The sequence below is a fragment of the Haliotis rubra genome, unplaced genomic scaffold, assembly GCF_003918875.1.
Source record: "Haliotis rubra isolate DU_JTF1 unplaced genomic scaffold, ASM391887v1 Scf226, whole genome shotgun sequence".
Taxonomy (NCBI): Eukaryota; Metazoa; Mollusca; class Gastropoda; order Lepetellida; family Haliotidae; genus Haliotis; species Haliotis rubra.
The window spans coordinates 1130050-1143131 of record NW_025766292.1 but is presented as its reverse complement, the minus strand read 5'-3'; the positions used below and the strand labels follow the sequence as shown (position 1 = coordinate 1143131).

At 38.4% G+C, this 13082-nt stretch overlaps 1 protein-coding gene across 1 annotated transcript in view; it reads right to left on the bottom strand.

Annotated features, from left to right (window-relative positions):
* Positions 1 to 1768: 1768 nt before the first annotated feature.
* LOC124277722 (exocyst complex component 7-like) overlaps positions 1769 to 13082 on the bottom strand; it is a 40611-nt gene continuing 29297 nt past the window's right edge. The window contains exons 19-22 of the mRNA XM_046713446.1: positions 5414 to 5509; positions 4731 to 4812; positions 4462 to 4503; positions 1769 to 3243 (exon numbers count right to left, since the gene is read on the bottom strand). Coding sequence (XP_046569402.1) covers positions 3007 to 3243; positions 4462 to 4503; positions 4731 to 4812; positions 5414 to 5509 — 457 coding nt within the window. The 3' untranslated portion in view covers positions 1769 to 3006. The remainder of the gene's footprint in view (positions 3244 to 4461; positions 4504 to 4730; positions 4813 to 5413; positions 5510 to 13082) is intronic.

Genomic DNA, 13082 nt, shown 5'->3' with positions numbered 1-13082 from the left:
ATCTCTTTAATAGTCAATGTATTCATGTTAAACGCAAATGTAAAAACTGTGTTTCATGAAATTGAAATAAAATAGAAATGTACATGTAATCTTAAAAGCTTGATAAGCAATGGACACAAATACACAATGTAATGAACACGTTTATTGTTTAGGTTGTGTTTTAGTGCAAGATGTTTTTGCATTGACCTTGTACAGCTTCCGCAGTAGATTGACATATTAGATTGAAAAACCGCATGGGTCTTCAAATTTGTAACTGTGTTAAATTATGAGATTAAATATATCCTGATCTTGGCGTGTCAGCTTCATAAGGGATGAAGCCCAGGAGTAGCGCAAGTCCCACACCTTCACCACTTTAGTACAATTCACTTGCAGGGTCTAACATTGATAAATCTCAAAACCATAAGCAGACTGTACTATCAATTTCAGACATGATACCACAGAGTCGGCATTTTGTTCTCTTGCCATTTGCATCAAGCTCAAAATGAGCCCAAACACTCAACTTAGCATGCGTGTCGTCCATATTGCTCTAGGTTAGAGTTACCTGCCCTTGTCATTACTGAGTTCTCTCCCTTTCCGGGTACTCGATTCCTTGAAATAGGACTCGATTCCGGCTGTACCCGACCCGGATTCGAGTACCCGAGTATCCGTCCCAGCCCTAGTAAACATCACTTCAATCAGTGACTTGTCTCGTTGGAACCCCTGAACAAGGGACCACACATGTGGAATGGGTTGTCCTACAAGAGTCCTAAAGGAGTTGTTCTAAGTCTGGCAGATGTTGTTGGTACTGCTGTCATTGTTGACTTCCATGATTCAGGAGGGAAGAGTGGCGGGATCCTTCTCATTCTCACTGGCGGTGCTGCATCATCAGCATGAGCACGTGGACGCCGGATGCCACGGTAGTGGCCGTTAACAATGTCGCATCAAAATAGGACACTAGCTCCTCTAAACCGTCAGGGGTGTTGTCCTTCAGGTGCTGCATTCCTGGAAGTACGTCATTATTAGCTCTATTAAGTAAATTTTGCAAAATGCATTAATCCCAGTGTAATAGTTATGGTGTCTTTGTTTTGCAATATCCCAAGTGTTTTATTATGAAATATATGAATCGAGGGGCTTTTGACAGGGGTGATCAAATTAGCGAGGGGCTATTGTCCAGAGTTGCTTTTGTACCAAGGGGCTTTTGTCCTTTTGGCCGTACCACAAGAATACAGTCCTGTGATTCGAACAGATGCATGTGGAAGATACCCATTTTGCTTTGCAATAGAAAACATTGAGGCATTATTACATGTAGTCACTTTCAACGAAAATACTAACCAAATAATACACAATAAGAACAACCTTTCGGTCAGATGTTCAAGGAAAACAAATATGGCTTCCCCAACATGTGCGTTAAAGACATATCATATGGAAAATGAGGGTACAATGGGAGGCAACTCTAACTAACTAACCTGTGGTACAGAAACATGTTTTGGGGGCATGCTATAGGATCAGTGACAGAGGCAATTTGAAATAAGCAGTACCAGGATAAGAAATAAGTAATCTTATCAGAGAATGCCTCCACAACATGAATGAACCTTCAATAACTATACATTAATGTAGCAGTGATGAAATTGTTTTGTGGAATGTGACCCAGAGCAATGTCACATGCACACAACAGACTTCATTAAAGCATAGAGCCTTGGACTTGGCATTGTTACACCAACCCATAGAGAGGGTGTGAAATTGCTGCAGGTAAACTTCCATAGACGAAGCAAGATCACCAAGATCAACACAATGAGGACAAGAACTTTATTCCTTTTTTCCTGCAGAGTCCACAAGTGCATCTCAAAGTACCTTCTTTATGCTGCATCAGTAATGCGTTTCCCAGTACATCATTCATATAGTGAAAGGTTACATTTATATATGACTAGTATAACTAAGTACAGTGACAGGCCATTGATTTAGATATATCTACACATAAATACCAGTGTAGTACAGAGAATGGATGAAAAGATGACCTCAACCTCATCTACAAGCAGCAAGCACAGCAAATATTGATGCAAAAATGCCTCAATATAATCATAATCTGGTGCTTTATACTTCCACAAAGATGTTTTAGAAAAAATTCTGAAGAATCTAGTCCTGGACATTAACTTCTGGTGACTGTTCAGTTCTCTACCTAGCCTTCATATTAACTTCTGGATGGGCGGTGGGGTAGCATAGTGGTTAAAGTGTTCGCTCATCACACTGAAGATCCATTGGTACAATGTATGAAGCCCATTTCTGGTGTTCCCTTAGCAAGAAACCATACTCACTCACTCACTTAACATCTGGAAATCAAATATCATTTATCAAGAAATAACATGCCAGCATACCCACAAGATGGAATGCAATGATATGATGATTGCACAGTGTACATAATAAGTAATCTACATGTGAATCTGTACAAAATATCAAACACAACAATTAGCATGTGAAAACACAACATAGTTTACAAGCATTAACCATGTTTTAAATGTCTATATGTCAGTATAGAATATTGCACAGTTCATGACGCAACCTCACTCAACGTTACAATCTGAGGTGTGAGGGAGGGGCAGCAACGTCCTGCAGACACAGCTCAAGTACACAACTCCTAGTTCATCAATGGCTATCAAAAACAGATGATTTCAACAACCCAAACGGTCTAAAACAAGTTACTGCTGCCAACCTTTTCTTTCTGAAAGATTACTTTCAAACACCTGTTCATACATTTTACCTTAAGACAGGTTCCAAATGTATTGGAATAATATTTATATTACTTGACAGTGGGAAGACTTCCAACATCACCTTCAAGTTGGGCTTCCTGACTCACCAGCAGCTGTGTTTGGACTAATGTTCACTACTTCCAGTAACAACGCTCTGGTAGCAACAACAACAACACATCAGAGCATATGTCATACTGTGAAACACACGGCACATTCACAATTATTGCCCGCTCATCCAGCAGTAAACCAAATGACCACACTATCTGCCAACAGAACTGGATATCTATGCAGATGCATCAAAGAATTTATCGATGAGGTTCTCCACTCCTGCAACCTCATACTTGATGTACTTGTGAGGGTTCTTTGTGAAGTTTAAAGACTTGTATTTATTGAGGAACATTTCATAACGGAGAGTGATGTACTTCTTGTTGTCAGCCTTCAGGGACTCACGGAGTTCTGGGTCCGGAACAGCATAACCCTTCTGGATCTTGTAGATCTCCTCTAGCTCCTTGTTGAAGCCCTGCAAACAAGCATTTATACAAATATATGTCGTCTAACTTGGACATAATAGTACTAACATGGACTTGATCGCACTAACCTGGACTGAATAGTACTAACATGGACCTGATAGCACTAACCTGGACCTGATAGCACTAACCTGGACTTAATAGTACTAACATGGACTTGATAGCACTAACCTGGACTGAATAGTACTAACATGGACATGATAGCACTAACCTGGACTGAATAGTAATAACATGGACTTGATAGCACTAACCTGGACTGAATAGTACTAACATGGACTTGATAGCACTAACCTGGACTGAATAGTACTAACATGGACTTGATAGCACTAACCTGGACTGAATAGTACTAACATGAACTTGATAGCACTAACCTGGACTGAATAGTACTAACATGAACTTGATAGCACTAACCTGGACGGAATAGTACTAATATGAACTTGATAGCACTACATGGACACACACACAAATAAACTGGATTTGATAGAACTACATGATGGATGCGCAAGCACGTGCTCGCACACACACTCGCACGCACGCACACACACACTTGTGGTCTAACCTGTACCTGAAGGTTATACACATACACATAAATATAACCCGGACTTGACAGCACTACATGAAGGTTACATATTGGAACACACAATTCAAAATTGATTTGAATAAATATATCCTGGCAAACATCTACTAGAACATAATTCATAAGGGTATCCATGGTGAGAAATAAGTGTGAGAAGTTTCAAACAGAATGTGATTGATACATACAGCATTACCATAAACACACAATAGTGCAATCACCCCAGTCATCAAAAAGATCTAACTATCCATTATATTCCACAATAACTTATGTTCAATACACTTTTACCATAGGGACTTTTATACATGCACCATGAAAACTGGGAGGGAGGGTGGGAGCCTGTTTAAACTGTGCACACTGTAGCTTGTTTTGTTTTCAGAGCATAGTGTTCACACATTGATGAAACCAAAACTTTTACTAAGGTAATAGTTACCTGGCAAACACATTACCTGCTGATTTGTCCAGGTGCTAGTCAGGGCTGCTTATTACCACAGAGCACTGAATACAGTGAATATGGTGCAACATTTTTCAGTCACACTACCTTTTTTGACATTTACAAGCAAGAATTTAGGTCAAAACCCCCAAAGTTCAGTTGTGTTATGCACCAAATGATGCACAGAGAGTAAAGTGTACTTACAGTGAACCTGTCCTTGATGTTCTGCCGGTCCTTATCTTTCAACTGTAGACAAACAATGTAGCACTGGTTAATCAATCACAGAACGTAACACATAACTTGCCATGCAGCTCATAAAGATTGATCTAAAACAGGACCCAAATTATTGCGTTTGACTGGCCTACACATACTGAATGATAGATACCAACGTATGATGTTTAACAACAGAGTATCAGTGTCGGCAGCTGATGGTGCAAATCAAATCAAGCAGACTCCCTACACATTTGGCTCACCTTGACAACCTCTGTATTCTGTGTCCTCTGCACTGAGATTGGCTTGTCTACCTCCATGATGAAATGTAACACCTTGTTCCAGCTACACAACATAGCAAAATGCAGTTTAAAATTTATACACAATATTTTCTTTGGATTATTGAAAATAGAAGTATTGTTTACATGTTGACTGGACCACAGTGTTCTTGGTCGCCCACAGGATTCCATCTCGGGTGGACATAGACAGAATCCCTGATAGACTAATGTACTCAGAGTATGATATAGAGATGCTTCATTTTCTATGATGGTGTAGAGGTTCATAACATTAGATGGTTAACAAAGTGGCACTGATGACATTTTGCCTTGATCATATGACATACCTGTTTCAGTACGACCACAAGATGGAGTGTCTCTTCCTAACATATCAATCACAAACAAACAGCTTGAGTTATCTAATGTACATCAACATCAGGTAAAATGTGTATTGTGTTATGTGTCTTATTGTAGTTAAAATCCTTTGTTAACACCTCTTTATCATTTCAGCCTGTCTCGCTGAGGCATTATCTATCTTTCAGTCAGGTGAGCTAAAAAATAGGATATACATGACGTTCTATGACGAATGCGCCAACATATTTTTCAACCAAAAAACAAGCAATCTCTTGAAAGTGTGTTTTGACACATCTTTTCCAAACAACTAAACACACCTCTCAGAATATGACCTCTTCTGTTCTGTTATCTGCGCTTCATACACCTCTGCCACCTGTGGATTCCACGCATGCAGCAGCTCCAGCAGACCAGACCTGCAATACACACTTCCAGAACTGAACACTCTTAGTCTACTGTGCTTAGGAGAGTCTGTGATAGATTTGTCAAAAGAAAACTCCAGCAGACCAGACCTGCAATACACACTTCCAGAAATGAACACTCTTAGTCTACTGTGCTTAGGAGAGTCTGTGATAGATTTGTCAACAGAAAACTCCAGCAGACAAGACCTGCAATACACACTTCCAGAACTGAACACTCTTAGTCTACTGTGCTTAGGAGAGTCTGTGATAGATTTGTTAACAGAAAACTCCAACAGACCAGACCTGCAATACACACTTCCAGAAATGAACACTCTTAGTCTACTGTGCTTAGGAGAGTCTGTGATAGATTTGTTAACAGAAAACTCCAGCAGATAAGATCTGCACCACACACTTCCAGAAATGAACACTCTTAGTCTACTGTGCTTAGGAGAGTCTGTGATAGATTTGTTAACAGAAAACTCCAGCAGACCAGACCTGCAATACACACTTCCAGAACTGAACACTCTTAGTCTACTGTGCTTAGGACGGTCTGTGATAGATTTATCAACAGAAAACTCCAGCAGACCAGACCTGCAATACACACTTCCAGAAATGAACACTCTTAGTTTACTGTGCTTAGAAGAGTCTGTGATAGATTTGTCAACAGAAAACTCCAACAGACAAGATCTGTACCACACACTTCCAGAACTGAACACTCTTAGTCTACTGTGCTTAGGAGAGTCTGTGATAGATTTGTTAACAGAAAACTCCAGCAGACCAGACCTGCAATACACACTTCCAGAACTGAACACTCTTAGTCTACTGTGCTTAGGAGAGTCTGTGATAGATTTGTTAACAGAAAACTCCAGCAGACCAGACCTGCAATACACACTTCCAGAACTGAACACTCTTAGTCTACTGTGCTTAGGACAGTCTGTGATAGATTTGTTAACAGAAAACTCCAACAGACAAGATCTGCACCACACACTTCCAGGATGGAACACACTCTTGGTTTCTTAGGTTTACAAATGACACAACTGATATATTTCTGTTGGCACTACTGATTTGGAAATTTTAACCATAAATTGTATATTTATATACTTATCCTATCTGACGGTATGCACCTCTCTCTTCTTCTATGACCCATATGTGGAAACGTGCTGTAGGCCAAGTTGAATCAAATCTTCTGGCCTCAAGCCCACATGACCTCTGCCCCCACTCCGATAGCAGGACCTGTCAATCATCTCTATAAGCGTTAAGATTGCTTCGATGATCACATGACATCCCATTACTGTCATTCTTGTCTTGGAGCTTCAAGTAATCTGTGATGAGGGGCAGGTCGGGTGGGAATCCATCGCGTGAGCTTGGATAAGTATATACATTTCTAAATTTTTAAACTTATCCTATCTCACGGTATGCATTATCCCAGGGTTGGAATTAAAGTCGAAGACCTTAAGCTGGACAGCCCATGCTTCAAAACTATCTCCCACAGACACACGCTGGAAGGCGGTGAAAGGGAGAATGGCCCAGTTGCTCAACTCGTTTAACGTTCAGTTTCAATCCCCCTAACTTACCAAAGGTGAGAAAGGACTTATGGGTGGGTAAAACCATGAAGTGAAGCCGTGCAGGAGCGGCCCTGACGACTGGAGTGACCTCTGGAAAACCCTTTCCCTCGAAAGGAACTGGAACTGGAAGGCTCCGATCTGAGGTCCGGGTTATTAGGGACGTATCTGGCTGGTCGACGTTGGCGCAGGGAATCTTCCACCTACAAACGTTGGAATTTCAATAGCTCGACCAAGACCTGTAAGTGGGCATCCTGCCTGACCCTGGTAGCTATGTCACGAATAGCACCACTGAAAAGTGATCCGCCAGACCAAGGCTGTCGAATGAGATCAGTGCGGAATCTGTCCTCCCAGGATGACAAATGTAGAGGTCCCCTACATCCAACCTCTGTTAGATATGAAAAGAAGCGCCGAACTGGTTGAAAGTGTGGCACTGGAAAGTAGTCCGGATCCAACCAACGAAGGTGTACCAGTGGAAAACCTAGTAACAACGTCACTCTGGGAGGGAGCACTGAACCCAACAGAGCCGATGTACGGGACAGTTGAGTAGACTGAAGCGATGCACTCAGGTAGAAACCATAAGGCACTGAAGTTGTAACATGAAAACCTGCCGTGGGTTGTAGTGTCGAACCATACGAAAACAGTGCATTGGAAGAGAGCTCCGCTCCGTAAGCAGGTCTAGTTACATAAGTGAGTGGTGCAAAACTTAAAGGGGAAGTGTACACGAATAAATCACATTTATTCTTATGTGATTCAAAGTGAACTGTTTTAATTAGTTAATACCAACGTTTGAAAATATACACTCATTTTTCTTACAATGTAAGTATAACCCTCAAAATAAGTGCTGAAATGTTATGCCAATCTGAGGTATTTGTTTGCCGAGCTAAACAGGCCTGAGTTACCGCCCTTTGATTATGACGTTATTGGTGCCACTTGATTTTAAACTGGTCTCCTGTCTAGTCCCAAATCAAAAGATAATAATACTGATATTAATCACGTGAAAAAAGGTTTGTGAAAATACGAAAGAAGCATAAGAACAGAAAATGTAAGCAGCAGGACGGATTGATCGCGGTGTATTTTCATTCATAACCACGCCTCAGTGAAAATACCAAATATGTATAACAATGTTGACGCCTGTATGACATCACTATCGGAATTAAGCGACTTTTTCAAAATGGCGTGTTCACTGACACGAAAGTACGCCAGAGTTTTCAAGGAAATTTGTTTTCATTGTTTTCATTGTGACCAAGGGAAATAGTCAGAAATTAAGAGAAGTACCGCCATAGTTGTGCGCGGAGTTTGCGCCAGTTATGTCGCCATGCTTTCAAAAACTATAATATGTTGTGATGAATCTAGAAAATCATTGAATACACCTGTTTATTTAACTATTGCTTGCTACTTAAAACTTTCCCATGCATGTTCTAAAACTCATGAGCAATTGTATGCAACAAGTAGGCTTAAAGGATACACAGTGTAAAATCTGAGATTGGCTTTGTATACATTTCAAACAAGTATTCTTTCACAGCCGCATCTCATATCCTCGATATATTTCGTTAGATTTCACTGAAACACTTCGTATTGGTGACAGAGTCCATTTGTCAGCTTATTTTGAACTGTATGAGGAATTCAGGGATTTATGTAAGGAAGATGGTGTTGAATTATACTATTAATTTTATGGATCTAAACATAACCGACATACATGTGACGGATTTTATAAACACTATGTAATACAGCTTAAAATTCACTTTGACGCTTATGATTTTCCAAAACATTCTCATCGATTCTCGGTTCATCGATAATTTTAAGAACGAGCATTGGTGATTCGATCATACAACAACAAAACTACCGCTGATCACAATGATCACGCTTTTTCTTTTAATTCAATTCTTCCAGTAAAATTTGACATTTGAATGAAGACATACCATAAATTACGAAAACGCAGTGAATGGTGATTTAGAATGTGTCAAAACTGGCTTAGATTTACGATGCATGTAATTTTCAGTAAATTTTATCTACAATGAGCGGATGATATCATAGAAAAACAAAATTTCAAACAGTGTTCAAAACTGCAAATTGCATTTATCTGCGTGGATGTATTTGGATATGTACTATCGATATCAAAATGAAGGTGGAAGAGGAGGGACATATCGCACGATTTATGTAAGAACTTTAGTAATAAACGAGAATGCCGCACATTCACCAATGGCAAGCAAGATGTAGTGCATATACGTTTTAGGTTTCATGAAAAAGATTCTGTTGGAAAGGCCACCGACTCCGGTTAAATATGTTGTACAATTTGGTTACATGGTAACACTTTTAGTACAATGTATACGTTTTTTCAAACTGCAAGGTCATTACAGTGTAGAACTGACCACATAGTCAGCTGACGGCCAAGCAACAGGTGGATTAAAACAGTAGCCTCGCGATCGAGACACAAGAACCACACCTATACCTGCACCACATGAAATCGGTCTAATAAGGTCTGACGACGTCATTCGTTTATCATTTGGGCACCAATGACGTCATTTCCAAGGGGCATAAGCCATGGTGTGTTTATTGTGGACATAGAACTCTTGGTAAATGTTGAAAATATGAATTGATATAACGCAAATAATAAATTAGTTACTTCTGATATATGTACGGGTTTGGATATAAAACAACTTGATAAACACTTTTTATGATGAAAAAGTGCAAGACAAAAAGGTTAATTTTCGTGTACACTTGCCCTTTAACTGTTAGTACTAAAAGTTGTTCACAGGTCCCAAAGGGCAAGGTGAACGTAAACCGACACAGAGGGTACATCAACCTATGGGCCCCTAGGAACCAGTGAACAAAGTTTTACCTTACCGAACACCTCAATGTTAATTTTGAACTGTTTGAAGCACGGGTATCGGATCATAATAAGGAGTACCAGAGTTAGGCAATTAGTCAATACTGACATCGACAGACAAGAAAAACAAATTGAGAGTTATCTACCTTCCATCAATTTGCATTCGTAAAACATTGGCAATTTCTGTACATCATACATGACTAAATTATTCGAGATAAAGACTTACTAACACTAAGGACCAAATGAAATCCCAGTGGGTAACATAAAAAAAATAATAGAAGAGCACTCAGCTAATCAGAAAACAACATTTGTGTGAGGTAAAATAATACTGTATGTTAACTGTTAGTACTACTGCCTGAAAACTGTTAGTACTACTGTATGTTAACTGTTAGTACTACTGTATGTTGTAAATTGTTAGTACTACTGTACTGCTGTATGTTAACTGTTAAGTTAGGACTGCTGTTAATGTTAACTGTTAGTACTACTGTATGTGTAACTGTTAGTACTACTGTATGTTAACTGTTAGTACTGCTGCATGTTAACTGTTAGTACTACTGTATGTGTAACTGTTAGTACTACTGTATGTTAACTGTTAGTACTACTGTATGTTAACTGTTAGTACTACTGTATGTTAACTGTTAGTACTACTGTATGTTAACTGTTAGTACTGCTGAATGTTAACTGTTAGTACAACTGCCTGTAAACTGTTAGTACTACTGTATGTTAACTGTTAGTACTGCTGTATGTTAACTGTTAGTACTGCTGCATGTTAACTGTTAATACTACTGTATGTTAACTGTTAGTACTGCTGAATGTTAACTGTTAGAACTACTGCCTGTACATTGTTAGTACTACTGTATGTTAACTGTTAGTACTACTGCATGTTAACTGTTAGTACTACTGTATGTTAACTGTTAGTACTGCTGCATGTTAACTGTTAGTACTACTGTATGTTAACTGTTAGTAGTACTGCCTGTAAATTGTTAGTACTAGTGTATGTTAACTGTTAGAACTACTGCCTGTAAATTGTTAGTACTACTGTATGTTAACTGTTAGTACTACTGTATGTGTAACTGTTAGTACTGTTAGTACTGCTGTATGTTAATTGTTAGTACTGCTGTATGTTAACTGTTAGTACTACTGTATGTTAACTGTTAGTACTACTGTATGTTAACTGTTAGTACTACTGTATGTTAACTGTTAGTACTGCTGTATGTTAACTGTTAGTACTACTGTATGTTAACTGTTAGTACTGCTGAATGTTAACTGTTAGTACTGCTGAATGTTAACTGTTAGTACTGCTGTATGTTAACTGTTAGTACTACTGTATGTTAACTGTTAGTACTACTGTATGTTAACTGTTAGTACTGCTGAATGTTAACTGTTAATACTGCTGCATGTTAACGGTTAGTACTACTGTATGTTAACTGTTAGTACTGCTGCATGTTAACTGTTAGAACTACTGTATGTTTACTGTTAGTACTGCTGAATGTTAACTGTTAGTACTACTGTATGTTAACTGTTAGTACTACTGTATGTTAACTGTTAGTACTACTGTATGTTAACTGTTAGTACTGCTGTATGTTAACTGTTAGTACTGCTGTATGTTAACTGTTAGTACTGCTGTATGTTAACTGTTAGTACTGTTAGTACTACTGTATGTTAACTGTTAGTACTACTGTATGTTAACTGTTAGTACTACTGTATGTTAACTGTTAGTACTGCTGTATGTTAACTGTTAGTACTGCTGTATGTTAACTGTTAGTACTACTGTATGTTAACTGTTAGTACTACTGTATGTTAACTGTTAGTACTGCTGTATGTTAACTGTTAGTACTGCTGTATGTTAACTGTTAGTACTGCTGTATGTTAACTGTTAGTACTGCTGTATGTTAACTGTTAGTACTGTTACTGTATGTTAACTGTTAGTACTACTGTATGTTAACTGTTAGTACTGCTGTATGTTAACTGTTAGTACTACTGTATGTTAACTGTTAGTACTACTGTATGTTAACCGTTAGTACTACTGCTGTATGTTAACTGTTAGTACTACTGTATGTTAACTGTTGGTACTGTATGTTAACTGTTAGTACCGGCTGTATGTTAACTGTTAGTACTGCTGTATGTTAACTGTTAGTACTGCTGTATGTTAACTGTTAGTACTGCTGTATGTTAACTGTTAGTACTACTGTATGTTAACTGTTAGTACTGCTGTATGTTAATGTTAACTGTGTATGTTAACTGTTACTGCTGTATGTTAACTGTTAGTACTGCTGTATGTTAACTGTTAGTACTGCTGTATGTTAACTGTTAGTACTGCTGTATGTTAACTGTTAGTACCTGTGTATATGTTAACTGTTGTTACTGTACTAACTGTATGTTAACTGTTAGTACTGCTGTATGTTAACTGTTAGTACTACTGTATGTTAACTGTTAGTACTGCTGTATGTTAACTGTTAGTACTACTGTATGTTAACTGTTAGTACTGCTGTATGTTAACTGTTAGTACTGCTGTATGTTAAGTGTTAGTACTGCTGTATGTTAACTGTTAGTACTCCTATATGTTAACTGTTAGTACTACTGTATGTTAACTGTTAGTACTACTGTATGTTAACTGTTAGTACTACTGTATGTTAACTGTTAGTACTGCTATATGTTAACAGTTAGTACTACTGTATGTTAACTGTTAGTACCCGCTGTATGTTAACTGTTAGTACTACTGTATGTTAACTGTTGGTACTGCTGTATGTTAACTGTTAGTACCCGCTGTATGTTAATTGTTAGTACTACTGTATGTTAATTGTTAGTACTGCTGTATGTTAACTGTTGGTACTGCTGTATGTTAACTGTTAGCACTACTGTATGTTAACTGTTAGTACTGCTGTATGTTAACTGTTAGTACTGCTGTATGTTAACTGTTAGTACTGCTGTATGTTAACTGTTAGTACTGCTGTATGTTAACTGTTAGTACTGCTGTATGTTAACTGTTAGTACTGCTGTATGTTAACTGTTAGTACTGCTGTATGTTAACTGTTAGTACTCCTATATGTTAACTGTTAGTACTACTGTATGTTAACTGTTAGTACTACTGTATGTTAACTGTTAGTACTACTGTATGTTAACTGTTAGTACTACTGTATGTTAACTGTTGGTACTGCTGCATGTTAACTGTTAGTACTACTGTATGTTAACTGTT